The 18,561-nt window shown below is 36.0% G+C and overlaps 1 protein-coding gene across 1 annotated transcript in view; it reads right to left on the bottom strand.

The window, feature by feature from the left end:
• The window catches only part of LOC146140010 (signal transducer and activator of transcription 5B-like), a 28,557-nt gene extending 15,636 nt beyond the window's left edge, over nucleotides 1-12,921 (bottom strand). The window contains exons 1-6 of the mRNA XM_083391228.1: nucleotides 12,805-12,921; nucleotides 11,894-11,990; nucleotides 11,240-11,396; nucleotides 10,600-10,768; nucleotides 1,093-1,179; nucleotides 721-828 (exon numbers count right to left, since the gene is read on the bottom strand). Coding sequence (XP_083247354.1) covers nucleotides 721-828; nucleotides 1,093-1,179; nucleotides 10,600-10,768; nucleotides 11,240-11,396; nucleotides 11,894-11,990; nucleotides 12,805-12,882 — 696 coding nt within the window. The 5' untranslated portion in view covers nucleotides 12,883-12,921. The remainder of the gene's footprint in view (nucleotides 1-720; nucleotides 829-1,092; nucleotides 1,180-10,599; nucleotides 10,769-11,239; nucleotides 11,397-11,893; nucleotides 11,991-12,804) is intronic.
• Nucleotides 12,922-18,561: the final 5,640 nt, after the last annotated feature.

The following is an 18,561-nucleotide window of genomic DNA, read 5'->3' on the forward strand; positions in this document are numbered from 1 at the left end:
TTTTTGAAGGATGGGTTGTTTACCAAGTCTAAACATATTAAAAATAAAATAGTTTGATAAAAATTGCAAAGCCAAAAAGGTCAAGTAGATCGGCGTCATCTTGATCAAAACATTCCGATACGAGCTTTTATCATCTTCAGTTAATGTGGTTATTATCAGTATAAAAAAATCAGGGAGAAAGGCCTTAGGTAAGAGGGTTGTATCCTAACTCTAATTAGTAATTCTGCAAAATGCCAAATATCAATAGACTAATGATATCAAAAGAACATATGAAAAACAATGAAGTTTGGTTGTAACTATATAATCAACACTTTGTATATCTTTACTTTGTTCTACAATTAAAAGCACATAAGTATGATGTGCGCTTCGACGCTCAGTTTTGTTTTGAATTAATGTTAAGGAAAGGTCGGTTCCTCGCATTTTAGTCGCATACCGATACCCGATATTTCGTCAAAAAATACGTTAGATCGGATAACAAATGACGTCATTATTTGAAAAAGGTGATTTAGTTCATAAGTTCAGCCGTTTTTTGTTATTAGGGCAATATTTGCATTAGCATTAAATACTTTAGTTACCTTCGATTGTTAATTATCTGTTTTCTAAAAAAATTGTTTTTGCGGGAGTTAATTTGTTATCGGACGATTATCGATATGCAACGTAGTATCGGCTCCGATCCATTAATATCGGACGCCCTATTTAAATTAGCCATAGTGTATTTACCCTCATGATCGTCTGTAGCCTGCTGGGCATAGTGAAACCTTCCTGTGCAGTTTGCGGAACGCTGCCGCCAGCGTGGCCGTTGGGAAAAGTGGAAGCGGGTATCGTCATCTGTACAAAACAACGGGGCGACATGTGAAACGCGCAGGTCGATTTGTATCGCTAGCGAAAAATCGCGTTCAAAATATCTTGTTTAATAGCTAGGTTTTAAACCAGTGATCGGCAAACTGTGGGCCGCGAGTCACTTTTGAATAGTTAGTGTTCAAGTAGTTGTGGGCCGCGTGATAGCCGTACACTCATTGCACTTTGTTTTAAAAATACATGTTGGTTAGAATTTTTATATTTGTCTCAGCGTGGTTCAAAATAACGACTCACCGATTGCGCTGTTTGTATTATAGTCTGTTCTCTTTTGAGCATTCTCACAAACACCTGGACGATTTCAAACGGGTGCTGCTGATTTCTCTGAACACAGAAATAATATTTGTTAGGTCACCATTAGGGTAAATCAGTATACAACTCGGATAGACGAGATTAATTTTGTGGGGAAAAAATATGTGGCTTATGAAACAATTATATATTTCACTAGGAAAACCAGAATATTACCTGTAGTGCTCAAAGTGGTTTCCGCATCACAATGTTTTTTAGCAAATTGGGAAAATTGCTAGTTTTTTCACCACTTTGTCACCTGTTAAGCAAATAAAAGCAGGTCCTATCCGCACTCAATATCAAATTGTAAAGCAATGCATTGGACAGACCTGTGACTTCATATTCCTGTAATATTCTAAGAATCCAGGCAGATAAATGTCAAACATGATTAAACATAATGTCAAAAACGCCCAAGTAGTATAATTTCGAAAATGTACGCCGAATGAAAGCCAAATAAAACCATAACTTTATAAGTTGGCTGCTCCTTGTTTTATAACGCTATATGAACTGTTTGCTTGCCAATCTAAAGTTGTGTATAACAGTCGCGGCAAAATTCACTTAAACCTAAATCCAAAATTCCTCTGCTGTACACTGGCCTTTTTCACTTGATGTCTGTTGACACCGACTGAGGCACAAAAAATGTTTAAAAGGGCATCGACAGTGTTTATTTGGCCGAGACTAGGAAAAAAATAAAGCCCAAAACCGAAAGTGCGTTCCTGGCCGGTAAAGCGGTTGAGGGCGCAAGAAGGGATATAGGTTTTACATGTCGGATTGTCGGGTCATTCGCGGTTTGGGGCGATTTCTTCGAATTTGGCTTTCATTTCGCCTGGCAAAACCGAGGCCAAGGTCCGCTGCGGTTGAACTACCGGTTTACTGTCCAAGGTATCCCCTGCTGAACGGCGAAAGTGCGGTCGACCCCCAAAGGCACTAAAATGAAAGACACACCCGAGCGACTTCACTTTCGCAATATATTTTGGATTTTAGGCGAATGTGCAAATCGTGTTGTTTGATTTTGCTTCGCAGGCATAAAATAAGCGTGTTCGCTTAAAGAGCATTGTTTTTGTCAAAAGGCAAGCGTGTTTGCTTAAAGAGCATTGTTTTTGTCAAAAGTTTGGCGAACAAGGGTGCTTGGAATTCGCGCGACTATACCCGCCTTTTTTATCACTCCGCCAAGTTCAACATTTTGGTATGCGTGTTTTAGTTGAAATTGGACGCCATTCGCATCTGATCCCGCCCTTGTTACAATTTACGGCTTTTTAAAATTATTTATTCTTGTCAAAGTCACTAAAATAGTATTTTCGAGAAAACTGGTACTGGGACATTTCTGGTACACAACGAAAAACTCACTTTTGATATGCTTCTTCGCCTACTGCTTTAAAAAAATTATTTTCGCCAATGTTGGCTTAACGCAGTGGTCGGCAATTGCCGGTCCGCGAGGAGTTCGTTAACGGTCCGCAGCAGGGTTGCTAGATTAAAATTTTGATTTAAACCCAAACCGTTTAGCGTAGGGTATGCGTAAAAGCCGGAAAAAGGCTAGAAAAAGTCAAAAACAATTTAAAGTATGGTTTATTGGTATAATGAAAAATAACAATTAGTTTCAAGCACTCGTGAGGTACAAAACAAACCAGTGTGCTGTGGCTATATAGTATAAAACACTTTCACAACATCCTAAAATGCATTTTGTAAAATATAACTTCTCGTATGTACAATATATTGAAAAAGGGCCAAAATATCATGTTTGCTGATGCTTAACCGTGTTCACCCTAAAGCTAAATAGAATCAAATCATGCAAACAATGTCCCACAATAAAGTGAATTATTTTTTTTATGTTTAGGCAGGACATTTTTTTGAAAACCAACATATGCATTTTAATTAGTTTATTGGAAAAAGTTGTAATAAATTTCATTTACTGAGCATTTGTTGTTTTTTAAGGCCGGTCCGCGACAAAATTTCAGTTTTAAACCGGTCCGCAGTGTAAAAAAGTTTGCCGACCCCTGGCTTAACGTATACAGTTAATGTGTTAGGGCCTGTTAGGGCCTATTAATTTATTTATATGTAAAACAAATTACGCTAAACATTGTCACATAAAACAATAATATTGGTTTGTTACTAGGCAGAAATTTGTTGACCTCTGAGCCTAAATTGGAATGACCATGTTATTTGACGTTAACTATAGTTGCTTAAACGTAAAATCTTTCGTTAACCGAAGTTTAAGGATATTGCAAAATGGAGTTTGTTAGTTTGGCGGGTCGCGGGCCTCGGGGTTTCGGACGATACTGTTAGGGTTGAGCGTGGAAAGCTTTTACAGTTACAAGGTCTGACATAAAACTTGGTTATCGAGATTCACAAGCGAAAATATATTCAGTAAAAATATTGGCTATCATAAAAATATAAACGAGGCAGATTGGATTTTCCTAAACCCAACACGACAAGCATAAATATTATAGACTTAAAACAACCATTATTTTTTGTTTTTTATAGATAGTTAGACATTGTATGACTGGTAACGGTACTTGGCATTCCTTTTTTGACATGACATAAACCTTAGTTAACGTCAAATTTACTTTTAAAAACACCAAATCATCCCATCTATAAAAATTAGAAAACGTATTAATAATATAATTTACTTGAAAGGGAAACGACTGTTCGACGTATTTGAGGCAAGATTTTCCCGAAAAAAAAATAAAATAAAAAAAATTGTTTTAACTTTAAACGTTCAAACATGTAATTTACGCGATCCATCGATGGCTTGTCCAACACGTGGTTTGAGTGCACTCCTAGGCTACAAACTACTGCAATTTCAGTCTCAAACTCAACAAAAAACAACGGTACAGCTACGACGGTAAATACATAGTTCATGGAACATTATTGTATCTTGCTACAATTCCAAACTAACTCAGTTGGCGCTGCGATAGGTCTGTGACCAATGTAAATTGAGCAACTTCTCAGTCAAGCGTTGCACTCACAGCGCTAAGTTTCGTTAGAAATGACTTGGCGGTTTCGCACGTTTTTTGCCTTTTTTGTTGCCTTAACTGCCGGTAGCTTTCAGTTGTTGGTCAAAATGAGATTTCTTGCAACGGCGCTGTCTGGCAAACAGCGGCGATTTCTAATAGGATACTACAGGCCTACATACAAACATAGGGCCCCATGCAAACACTTAACAGATAACCTCCAAAATGAGTTACGTCATTCGAAAAACCTTGACATTTTGATTCGCGCTACCAGTCGTCAGAAAAGCCACAAATATTTCAGTGTCGGTGCAGCAGTAAATTTTGCACTTTTACTTCTTACCGTAATAGCCAGTGATAGATGCTCGGTAAAGGTCAACATATATTTATGACATCTGAATAATTTTTTTGAAAGCTTTGAGCAATTTTTTGTAAATCAAAACTGCTGAAACCTTGTCTGATACCATTCAAATCCAAATGGCTAAACCACAAACAAATAAATACATAAACGAAAACCACATATAATAACCTCTGACGAATTTTAAAAATTCGATATCTCGCGTAGGGTGTGGTCTTTGGCACACGTTTTTTAGAGCGGTATTAAGTAAAGTAAATTGTGGGCATTTGCAAAATTATTACGTTGCCTAAAATAATGAAATCTTAAATCCGCGTTGACAAAAATATAAATTGTGAACTTCGAAACAATTGCTGATGAATATTTTTTTAAATCAGTAATTTAGATGGCCACGTGCTAACATGAAAAACCGATGAGTCTCGATACAAAAAACAACCTCAGTTAAGTTCAAAGTTATGTAAATTCAAAAAAAAAAAAAAGCAAGTCATGTTAATTAACAACTTAGCGATTCTAAATTACTGATTTAAAAAAAACATTCTGTGTTCCGTAAATTGTCCTTAAAAATATAATTCGAACCGTAACACCAAAAATATTGCAAGTGTTTGATGTTTCGCCAAGTGTAGCAACTTTACGTTAAAAAAGTAGAGTTATGAACATTTACATAAAAGTTAAATGAAAGTCTTCCGGTCCCGTAACTGAATTCACTACGTGATAACACGCTCGTGATTCTAACGTGACACAAAAATAAGGAAAACTGAAGGTTTCGTAAACATTGCTATGTCGACCAACTGGGAAAACGCCAAAATTTCAAACGGAATGGCCTTTTAGCGTCACGATCGACATCGCCAGTCGCGCACATGTGACCAAGGCACATTTCCCGTGATTCCAACTCCCCGGCATCGAGTGGCAATGTGTTTATTGTTGTTGGGAGCGCGAACCTCGCCAGTCAATAAAAAACCGGCGAGTGGAGATGCTGGGCGAACAACGCGCCCCACGCGCGTTATGTAACGATTTTCGCTTTGCTTATGCCCTTGGAATTTTAGGCCTCTTTGGGATTCTTTTACAAGGAAAAAAATCGACCAGTGAATGAATTGCACGGAATGCAGAATAGGGAACGTTTGATTAGGGAAATATGCACGATTTATTAAAACATTTTACGTTAAATTTGTAAGTGTTGAATATTTTACCACATTAACGTCACGGTTTACCAGCAAGCCATTGAATGCGATTTGTTTTACTACTTAAAATTGGCCATGAATGGCATTTAAGCACCATAGTATAGCCACGCGTGTCGCGTATGTTAAGCTATACAGTATACATATCCATTACTTAAGTGGCGATTGGGTTAATACAGATCTTATCATCATGCAGTTGACTAAACATTAGTTTAAACCTGTAAGTGTCCAGGATGGAATATCTAGAAAAAGTAAACTGGTGTTGAATTATCTGGGTTTAATTAAAATGTTTATTTATTAAACGCTTAAACACTTTCTGATCACAGCTTTCCACAAATTGTAGTCGTGGGCATTTACACATCTAGGCAAATCTGAACAAGGAGTTGATTTCCAACATTTCGAAAATTTAATTATTTCATTAATTTTTTTAAGTGCTCTTGGACATAATGAGACGACTTTTTGATTCAGACACGCGTGTTAAAACGTTTACACGACGCCTAAGCCAGGTAAGTCCAAGTTATTGACAATGCAAATCGGACGCTAGGAGCAAGAATTTCATTATTCATTAATCCGGTGTTTGTTAAGCGGTTTGTATTTTGTGTGCAGTGCAAACAATGAAGTCATGGTCTTTATTTCGTATTCAAAAGATAAATGCTTGTCATCTTTCTATGATCTTTGTTGACTAGGAATAAAGAAATTCACGAAAACAATAATTTTAAACGAATTACGAAAGAGGGTAATTTATGGATTTACACTTAGAGTGAGGGAGTCGTGCGAAGCCATAGAGTCTTTATACAAGTTCACATTATATCTTCGGCCAACTAAAGATGCCAGTAGCATATATAAATTGGTAATACTGGTGGCTATTAAATTAAACAAACAAATTCGATAGAATAAACAATTCAACAAACAGCTTCCTTGTGCCCACACTGCTTGTTAAACCGAAGCAGAAGGGACAACGTAACCTTGTCCAAAACAATGCCCCGGCCCCGTAACTCACGACACAGGAAGGGAAACTCCCCTTAGCTGAGTGACGTCACAAGAAAACCAACGTTGCGAGATACCGTCGCTTCGGCGCGAAAACCGAAGCGTTGCGGAGCTTTTTCGTATGTTTTTCGATCGAGTGCTCGCTTGTTTCTTGGTGTTTTCGAGGCGACTTGGCAAGCGCGGAGTAAAGGGCGTCGGGAAGCCGAAACGCCTGGGGAGGTTCGCTGTACTCGCGAGCGGTTTTGCTTCATCCGAGCCACAAGCGAGTGGGACCGCAAACTGACGCCTGAACCACACACGGCGCGAGAGACTTTCGAGGCGTGCTTCTGTGCGTTTTCTGGCCGAGTGTTAACTAAAGTGGCTTTTAATGTCGCTCAAAGAAATAATTTGAAGTTCTAGATTACAGCTCGATTGAATGTGGCAACAAAATAATTGATCTTACGGCGGCCGAATTTTTTTACATTTGCGTTGATTTTTTCCATATAAGGCCAGAAAGCTGTGCTACTGGTCTACCACAGATTGACGAGTTAACGACTTATTAGCGTGACCAGTCAACGCGCTGGATTTTTGTCGCGCTATAAATTTGTGAGAATAGGGTTCAATAAAATAATCAGATCTAATCTCGCTTAGTTTATCAGTGCTGGCATTTAAAGAGGACGCCAAATGACTCTTTATGAATACATTTTTAAAGTTATATGGTAGATCTTTTTACAACTTGAAAACGTATATTTCATTAACACTGGCGTTTTATATGTAAAAAAAATTCTCTGAAATTCAATTCAGAATACAAATGTCAAACGGCAAAAGTTCTGATCTTTCATCTAATAGAGTTAAAAATATGGAATCAAGCGATATTTGGAATATATTATTTTTAACTTATAAAAAAGAAATTCGTAGCAAACTTACTAAACGCCATGGCGCTTTACCAAAAATTACAATTTTTTGACAGGCCAACAATCATTACATTTTTTGTTTACAGGCAAAATACAAAGAATGCGATCGATAAAAAACCTCCACCTTTCGCCAAACCTTCACCTTAAGCAATTTTAGCGCTCGACTGGAAAAGTAGCTTCGTGAGTTGCTATTTACTGACACCCAGCGGGACAAAAATGAACTCGTAACTCACACAAAGGGGATAACGCACATCTACATCGATAAAAGTAGGCGTGCCTCTAGCCCAGTGGTTCTCAACCATTTTTTCTTCCGTGGCCCATTTTCGTTGCACAAAAATTCTGCGGCCCAATAATTTTTTAGAAAAGAACAAACTATAAAAAAGGTTTAGAACAAAAAATAGCGGAGCATATATTAATAAAGAATATTTATTCAATCGTGCATCAGCAAGGTACTTGCTTCTAAACAATGAATTTATGTTCATTTACATTTCTTCTCAATTCCTCCCCAAGCCATTATTCCTGTAAAATAAGGTATAGCGACACAAATGAAACTAAATTCTTTAATAAATCTAGCTTTTTTAAATTGGTCTGTGGCCCATCTAAAAAGTTTCCATGGCCCACTGGTTGAGAACCGCTGCTCTAGCCCAACCTGTCACTTCTTGTCTGCGTAAATGCATCTTTATTAGTATTGTCATGCACATCTCAGTAATGATAAAATAAATATAAATTTTAGGCCGCAGGTTTATTGAAATTGTACGCAATCTCGAGTCAGGGCGATGGGTATTTCGTCGCTTTATTGCAGCAAAAAGCTACCAACCAGAGTTATGTGAATTGAAATTTGAGTTTAGCAAACAAATACGGTGGTTAGTACAATAATCGCTGGTCAATCCTCAATAAGCTTTTCATATTTAGGTTTGTTGAATTCTGTCATTTACGATTGCATTTGCACTATATAATTATGCTGTTGTTTTTAAGTGTTTCGAATATAACATGGCTGACAGTTACGTTATTTTAAAAAGGGAGGGTAAGATGTCTATTATTTCGGCCGCGGCCAACATTATTTCGTGTATACAAATGTGTCGTTGATTTCAATCGAAAACTAGGACAAGGTGTGTGTAAGCTTTAAACGTGAATCGTGAACGGTGTAAGGTAAGCCTTGATTATAATTAATCACGATCGAAATGTTACTTCCGCAGCAATAACATGTTCTAAGTTGACCATTTCTAACCAGTGTATTGGAGTGGTGCTAACACTATAGAAACAGCAATACAGCAGGTGTTACGAAGAAGACGGCCACAAACTTTACAGGCGCAAACGTAACTGGCTGAAGTGAAAGATTTAAACAACATGCGGATTTTCGATGTACTATTTTTGATGTGCCGTGATTGCAGCGGACCTCGAGCTAGCTTGAATTTCGTGCGTCACAATAAACAAACAAAAAGAAAAAAACGTTTAAACGTTGCACAGAATTTTGGGGATAGTATAACCTGTATTACTTTAACAACCGGGTGGCATAACCGGAAAATCTTGAACATCTGTACTTAAACATTAATCTAAAACTAAGGTGGAGCGTTTTTTTAGTGCCATGAACAAATTGAACATTGGACAAGTTCTTAATATGTTCGATTGAGTGCAACGTAAAATAGAAACACTATAGCAAAAAAACACTATATCTGCGTTTGTATATAAAGGGTTGTAATAGTTTATTTGAAAATGCACTAATATATATACTTGAAAAAGCATCTGTTGAAAAATATTCCTAGACGAATTAAATTGATTGAAAGTCGTTGGATATTAGTAAAAAGATCGTGAAAAGTCTTCTCCTAAACTACACGGGTCTCCAAAAAAGAAAACAATGTATTCTTTGTACTCATAAGTCCAGGGTTTTTTTAAGGTTTGGTTTGGGTGACCGCTAAGTAGTTTTAAGAGACCACAAGTGTTTCATTTAAATACCAAAAAGTTGGAAGTCCAAAATTTGGGAAACCGCTGGATAAATTTGACAAAACACCTTAAAAAAACACTGCTCATGACTAACAACTTATAAGGTATATAGAAACCAACAAAGAAATAGATACCAATTCTGCACCGAAATGGTAAACGTGTATCATGAAATCGTTATACGCTTGAAAACAAACCACAACAAAAGCGCAGGGTACAGGCATCAGGGTTGTGATGATTTTAGTCAATACCATATTTCTCGGATGGCACCTGGCTGCTGTTTTGGAAAGGCAAGATAATTTCGAATTACAATTGGGACGTTGCGTGCTAAAACGGGACTGTTCTAGTTATTAGTTATTCATCAAACCAAAACCGTAATAAATCGAAGCATTGAAAGATTTAGTACACTGTACACAGCTTCATGCATAGTTTATCACGCGAGGGTGGGCCTTAAAAAACTTGAAAAAACATTAAGGTTTATTTGAGGCACGTACACGAAAATAAAGGAAGTTCTATAATTGCATGTCAATGAAAGCAAACTTATAAAAATCTACTGCTTTATAGGATGTCTGTGACATGTTATATATGTAATATGTATGTTAACTAGCCTTCAATTAACCCAAGAATTATTCACCTTCTCAAGATCAAGGGTCACTTTCAAAAGCAGGATAGAGGTCAACAAATTTGTTTGAAGTTGCCACAATTAAAATAGATTTTTTAGTTTACAAATTTGTTAGTTCTATGTGCTGCAAAGTTGTGTTTAAATTAGTTAAGATTGTTTTCAATTGTTAATCTGCCTTGGTTTCATAAATGCTTCTTAAAAACTGGCCTTAAAATGGAGTGTTCAGAGTTCCTATTAAACTGTGTCTAAAACCTAGAGATATTTTCTGATACATTGACGATTTAATTTAAAAAAAATTATTTGCCAGGAACAAAGGGGCTCGGCAGTTACTGTAAGTAGCTAGATCAGGATATTATAATTAAACAAAACAATTGTAGAAGAAGCAGTAGGCAGATGTGACTATTGCAAGACTCATAGAGTATTTGGTTGAAAATGTAAAACAGGATGCAATAAACAAGGTGAACTTAAGATTAGTCAGCACACATTGCTCTACATTTCTGTCGGTTAGATATTTAAACTCAGTGCCAAGATTAGGTACCTCTAGTTGGTCATGGAATTCCTGAAGGTTGAGTCTATCTTCTCCGAGCATTTGGATTGAGTGATCTGACAGGCGTTGCCTCACTGTCACCAGAAGACTCTGCTTTATAGCTCTTGCTTTCAGGTAGTTTTCTGATCCAACCAGATCATCAGTTAGGTCGATCTGATGCCTATTGCAAATTAACAAAGTGTTTAATGAAAAGATTAATCATTAAACACCTGCTATTTTCCTTAGATATGCCAAGTATGTTTAATTGATACACAAGACGTAACTTATACAAGCTGTATTAACCCAAAATCAATAATTCAGTTATATATTAGGTTTACAATAATTGTCTAGGAATCTTTGGCGTATTGATTTGTCTAACCTGTGTAAGAAAATTGCTTTAGGATGCTATATTGCTTATGTAATACTGAACAGATATAATTATCTTAGTGTAATTGATTAATTTGGTTTGAATTATAAAAAAAGATGTCAGTTGGGGGAAGGGGGACTTCTATGTACCGCAAAACAATAAAACACTTTGCTTGCCTGATTTATTATAAACACTTCATGTTAACAGCATAAAATATCAGACAAATCAACTAAACCACTAAGAAACCAAAGTGTACATCCCAGATGACAATTTAATACTACTTACCAGCACTTGTGTTCAATCTCATTAGCAAAATGAGTCCGGAATTTAAGGTAGGTGGAAAAGTCAGCAAAATATCTCCTGAGAAGTGAATTTATAGCAGGAATGTTCTTTTTAATAATTTGTCCAATATTGTTCCATTGTCCAATGTAAGGCCCATCATCTAAAATCGAAAACAATATAACAATAGTAATTTACAAGCTATATATATATATATATATATATATATATATATATTGGTTGATCTAAAAGGAAAGTTAACAGTTCTCACACATGAGTATAAATGTTTTACTGACACATTCATGAGTGAACAAATACAGCTATGTCCAGGAGAGAAAATCACCTTTAAAAACAATTATTGAATATATAAATAAAAAGTTGCTCAGTTTGCTATTAAAGGGTAAAGTGAAAGTAACAATGTTTTCGCAATTTTTGAATGATGTTTTTTTTCTTTACCAAAAACGCATAATTAGTTTTTACTTTCTCATAACATGATTAGTAGACCCCAGTTGAGGGTTGTCATATTTAATATCTAGATTCAACCTTTTGACAAAAAAAAATATATATATTTATGCATAATGTAATTCAAGTATTCTACGGCATATTAAGGTTGCAAGACTGTTCAACACCTTAAACAAAAATGTTAACCTAACATCATACCAACATCGACGTTCATAGGAATCAATTGATCAACTTCAGGAATAAAAGATACAAGATCATCAAGGTTTAAATCCATTAAGTCAATGTCTCCAAAGTCCTGAAATTGCCAACATTCAAAAAAGTTATGTTAGAATTAATACAATATGACAATGTTACCGACATAATGACTGGAGGTTGCACTTAGATAACAATGAATATTAAAAGTAGGTAGCATTTTGTTCTAAATGAATCATTATTTGAAACGGTTCACAAAATGCTACCTACTACAGCATGGCTTAACTAACTTTATTCGTGGGGCATCAGATTTTTCACGCCATTAGCAACTTGTATTATATGGTGGGTCATTGTTGCAGAGTGCAAGCAGGTTTTAGTTGGGAGACATAAATATGACATCACAAGTTACATTACAAATGTCATAATTTAAGCAATCTTTACAAACGAAAAACAAGATGTAACAATGCATTAGTGATGAAACTAATTTGCGTGCCCAAAAATATTTTTCTCAATTATCACTGGCCCTTAAAAATAAGATGACATCTCAATAAAAGGCCTGATGTCGGATTATGCTACAATAGTAAGAATATGGGCTTTATATTCATTTATATAATACTAATGCAAACGTTTGAAATTCTTCACAGCTGATTTTGGTAAAAACAGACTTTCATGATTATGATTCATGTAACATAAATGTAATGCTCAGCTGAATGTAATTCGCTACATATTCAAACAAAAAAATGCGATGACATCACAATCAACAAAAAAATAGGCACCTACCATGATAAGAAATCAAACACAACCTGTTATTATATATTTGACATGCTAATTTGATGCAATACACTTCCACAATAGATAGTAAGACAAAGGGACAACTTTACATAAAATATAATTGATAAAACCAATTCATATCTTACAGGCATTGTGACTCCATTTTGATCATCTCTGAATTCAGGGCTCGACATATCGGTTATATCTACGTCATCGTGATTCATCTTGGCAAAATAAGCTCAAAAATATTTTACAGCTTTCCTAGAGATTACAGACAATTCAAATCGAACAGATTAGAAAAAGAAAAAAATGCTTCTAAGGTAGAATTTACTAACAGAATTGAAAAAAATATGGAAAGCATAATGTTGGAAGTAAAGATTTTGCAAACCAAAGATTAAAAAGAGTAAGTTGGTAAGAGATACTACCCAGACAAAGTTTGGATAGTTTGGGTGTGCAAACTTTATTACAGCCGCATAATTTAAGCTGCATAAACATCTTCACTGCATAACATCTGAAGTTTCCAATCTGGGCGCTAACTGAGAGCAATTTTGGTATGGAAGATTGGCCTTAGCTTTGTTATGTCCGCTGTTTTGCTTTAGCACTATTTGTACTTGTTTCGGACAAGGGGTGGGTGGGCGACTGAGGAAAGTATAGCGTGCACCCATGAGTGTTTTCAGCCTTTTAATAGTACACCATGCAAAAAATCTGAACTGCACCCGAAATATATGTAAAACGCTTGTGCAGCATACGTTTACAGTGCAATGCATGCAATACAGAGTACATCGGAAAAACCTTTGTTGCAACCGTCACCCAGATTTTTTCAGCCAAGCACCCACAAGATCTTGTCGAAATCTGCCATATTTTCCAGACTGGGAAAGGTTTCAATTTATAGGTTAGGGTTTAAATTACTAAATTTAGGTGATATTCAGATTAGGGTTCCTTTTTTCCTAGATTTATTCACTCCCGGTAAATGGGATTGAAAAGTAAATACTTCCCGGAACCCGACGAAAAATTTTTACGTCAATAATTACTTTATATTAGCTCGGAACATTTTATTTAGCTGATTTTTGGTTCTGTAGTATTGCTCTTGCAATCTTACAAGACCTTCTCGTATTAAAGGCTGCACCCTTATTTATTTTTATTTAGAAAACAAGCGCATGCGGGGAGAATTTTTCTTGGTAAAATTAATTAAATTAAGTTTTTCCGCTGGTAAGCGCAATGAAAGCAACTCAGTCAACAACTTCAATAGTTTTGGTAATAATGTTTTTCTATATATAAGTCAAAAACAACAAGTTTTATAAAGTTTTGCTACGTTAACTGGGATTATAAAAAACATTCCTGAGATTCAGAAAAGCTATTTCGCGGGAAATCCCGGGAATTTCCTGTCTAAACATTCACGGAGAGGAACAAAACGCTTGTGCGGCATACGTTTACAGTGCAATGTGTGCAACAGAGTGCATTAAGCAATTGTCAAGTCCACCGAGGGGCACTATTTTGGGCGCTCTTTCACTATTGTACGTAAAAATTAATAAAAAAAAAAAATTTCGTCAAATGCCGCATACCACAACACATATTGTTCGGGTTAGGGTGCGGGTTAGAGTTTGGTTGAGGGTGGGTCAAGTTATTATTAATAATAAACATAATATTACTTGACCCACCCTCACCCAAACGCTAACCCGCACCCTAACTCAAACAATATGCGTTGTGGTATGCAGTATTATTATTATTTTTTTTTTGCATAACTTTTCACGTACAATAGTGAAAGAGCGCCCTATTTTGACCTTTGTTGCAGCTTGGTCACGGATTTTTTCAGACATGCACCCGCGAAGTTTCCAAAGATCTGTCATACTTTCCAGACTGGGCCATGTGAATGTGATGTGACCATCATGGACGCTGGTCTAGAATCCTAGGTACAACAGCACACATTATTCCGGGTTAGGGTTAGCGTTTGGGTTAGGGTGGGTTAAGTATTATTATTAAATAATGAATGTATTAATACTTGACCCACCCACACCCAAACGTTAACTCGCACCCTAGTCCAAATATTGTGCGTTGATTTAATGATGGTGGTAGGATTCTAGACCAGCGCCACAAACATACATTCAAAGTTAAATAAAAAACAGAAATATTGCATAATTGCAGCAAAACAACTAAACGTCAAAAACGTCACAACAAAAATAAATCACTACAGGGCGGATAGCTGGCTTTTACGTCATCTTGTGTAGTACGTTTTAAGGATTAATCATCCGTAACATAACAATCGATATGTTATTGAAAAACCCAAAACACGTAAATAAGATCATATATTAATGTGTTTATATGCAACCTCTTTGAAAATCAGGGAGTCAAACCGTTTAACTTTTTTGGTTCAGGTTCGGTTCGGGTTTAAGGAATTATTCGGAATACAGTTTAGTTCCGGTTTCGGTTCGGAACCAATCAAATTCCCGGTTTAGCTCCGACCATTGTTATTTTAAAACCTGTTCATAAAGCTCCGGTTCGGACATAACAGCAGTTGCGTTAAATCTAAAAACGTTGTTCAAAAAATGTAAAAGATAATTAATGATTAAATTGTAACTCGCATTACATCTAATTTTCGTGACGTATTAAAAAGCAAGTAGGCTAGCTCATTTTATTAAAATACCTGAAAAATTAAAGGAAACGTTTTCTTTAATCAATACCTATACAATATAAGCCTTGATTTAATGGCGCATATTTGAGACAAATTTTGTGTTACAGATGGTGGGTTTTGGGCAGTGGCGTAGCCAGCCGAAAATTTTTTGGGGGGGCCAAAAAGTTGGAATTTTTTGTTTAACTTTTACCATTGTATTAACTGCCGTAACGAACACAAATAACAATGCTAGCAAACCGTTTCGAGCAGCAACTGAATGAGTGTTAAATGCAATACTCAAAACACAGTCAAAGAGCAAAAACTGTCTAAGAGTAGTAAAACTACATTATTATATAGAAAACGTTTATTAACTACATCGTTTTTAAAGTAACAATGCATGGCAATTAAAGGTGTGGCATACCTGTGATCAACTGTTGTGACTGTTGTGGTACTGCTCATGAATGCTAAAAACAAATTATTAAGAGTAAAATATTTATAAAATTTGTTTGGGGGGACCATGGCCCCTCAGACCCCATTCTTGTTTAAAAACCACGACAGTGACGTCATTTACAAATAAAACATAGCCTTCTACAATGAAACATAACGCATTTCTTTCAGAATTATTTTCAGAATTTTTGAAGGATTTCAGGCCAAAAAAAAACTGGCAGGAATCTTTGGCGGCTTCAAATTATTCAAATTATTTCAAATTCCTTATTCCATTTACTGGAACAACGTTTTATATCCTTAGCAATGATGCGTTCCAAATGTTATTTAACTTTCTCTTAACTGTGTATGGTAAGTTCAAATAAACATTTTGGCCTATAGGCTACACACAATTCAAAATAATATGCCTACATTTGAACGTTCTAATAGACACGCGCACATCTGGAAAAAAATGCGCACATTTGTCAAAAAAAACTATGTCCCCAGTTAGGCCTACTAATTCGGGTCCGTTAGTTCCTCATCGTTTTGCCAACCTTGTTTTACAGAAATTAACAAAATTATTTTAGCTGTCACCTTCCCTGCAGGAACTTGTTAAAGCCAATTGATTAAAAGTTACTATAAGCCTACTCGTAAAGTCGTTCGGTAAAAAAATATTCAAAGTTGTCACTAAAAATCTGTGGTTGTTCGCTTCGTGCACGCGGGTCAGTGGTTCGCAATCTTTGGATTAGTCTAGTGCTGTGATCCAAACGTTTTTTGTATTAGCGCCCCCTTTGGTCCTTTGGCTCTACAGATTTTTAAACGCACCCTACAAAAAGCAGCCCCAGGGATGGATCTAAAATGCTTGATTGGGAGGCGGCATGATAACCTTAAAATATGACGTTGGAAAACCACATTATAAATCAAGTCTTTGATTTACGTGCTTTTTAAGTGGCTTTATTTACACTTTGACATGATGAGGCACGGTTGCGTGAAAGCTTGTCGAGAATTTAATAAAATTTGTCCTTATACAGTGACACCTAATTTCTTAATTTAGAATTAGACAAATACGGCCATTTACAGAGATTAAAAATCAAGTAAATTAAATCGAGGTCAAGTAAATTCAGCAAATTTATGTCGATAGTTTAACAATTCTGGCCCGCAGAAAAAAATGACAGCAATTTAGTTTAAATAGGCAAACATTTTAACTTTATAAAGCGAAACATGATAAAACACATTTAAAAATTATAGCCAACCGAAACAATGCTTGCATAAAGGTAATCGAGATTAGCACGACGAAAAAGTAAATGCAGATTTAGTCTATTGGCCTAAATTTAGTGTTGAAGATAAGCATGGGTTATGAGGTTAAATATATTAACCAAAACAAGGTAAATAATATTAGAGGCAAATAAGGACTAAACTATAGCAATTGAAGTATACCTTTGTCGTATAATTAAACGCTATAATTTGTTTTTTCGTTATTTGAACTAAAGTTGTAAAAATGGAAAATTAATAACAAGAACAAGTTTATTAAAGATCTTGAGGCATCTTCATATAATAGTTGGCTTTTAAATCATAACATTATTAAAACCAGCTGCAATTGCTTAAATGCAAGCAGCAAATCTAAGCATTTCATTGACTATAGGCTACTAAATTTGCCCTTTTTAATGCAATTTCAAAATAAAAATAGGTGAAACAGCATTAGGAAAACCATGTCTCGCAAGCCACGCTGCTTTTTATGTGTAGTGGTCACTGCTCAGTACAACTTGCCTAAGTCGAAGTCAATTGGTTATGTGTGGCTCTTGATTACATCAAAAGGGACACAACGCACTTTGTTTCTTTCTAGTTGGTAACCTCGACTCCAGCATTATTTACACAAGCATAATTCATGAGTTATTTATAAACGCCCCCTTTTATATCGGCGTTATACCCCCAACGTTAGGAACCACTGGTCTATTCAGTGAGTCAATGTAGCTAAATATTTTAAAATAGTGCGAATTGAACATGTCGGGAAAGCACAAGGCGATTTATTGTTCTGCTGTAAGCTCTTGGGATCATATGCTTTTTTTAAGTTCGTCAAAAATGTCATATAATAATTAATCGTACCGTATAGAGCAGGGGTCCGCAAATACTTTTTGGCGCGACCCAAAATTAGTAGCCCCGAGGTCTCGCGACCCAAATACTTCGAAAACACAGTAACTTATTGTGTTTCTATTTATTAATAGAAATCTTTGTTATGCGTTTTGCTTATTTTAAAAGAAAAAGGGTTCTGCAACACAACTGAAAAGCAGCCTTGAGTTTTACTAGGTACTTGTGATGTCTCATTCGGATGACAAAAAATGGTTTAGAAAGCAATATGTGGTCTTGGGGTTGCAGCCCCACCAATTTCCCGCCATAACCCCTTCAACCCCTGTTCACTTCTTAGCTTACTGCAATAATTACTGGCAAGTTGTGTAATGATTTTTTGGCTCGAAAATGCCCGACGTATCGCAATTGTTTTAGGAAAACACAACAGTATAAGGCGCAGATTCAAGGATTTTTCAGGGGGCAATTCAAATTTTATAACAGAGGTCGGCAAACTTCACCTCGTCGCGGCCCAAACCAAACTCAGCAGGCTCTCGGCGGGCCGTACCTATTAAAATTTCAAATATTGTTATAAAAACGTGTGGCTTTTAAGCATTTTAGTACAATAACTCTTAATCAGGGACGGACCTAAATGTTTGATCCAGTGAAAATTAGTCTAGTGATACTACAACAGGAAGCAACGCGCGCAGAGCGAAAAAACAAATGTTTTGCGTTTGTTTGGTTTAAATTTAAAAACCTTTTAATTTGCAAGAAGACGTGACGTATTTGGCTCACACAAAATAAAATGTGA

Source organism: Ascidiella aspersa, chromosome 6 (genome assembly GCF_963924565.1).
Source record: "Ascidiella aspersa chromosome 6, kaAscAspe10.2, whole genome shotgun sequence".
Taxonomy (NCBI): domain Eukaryota; kingdom Metazoa; phylum Chordata; class Ascidiacea; order Phlebobranchia; family Ascidiidae; genus Ascidiella; species Ascidiella aspersa.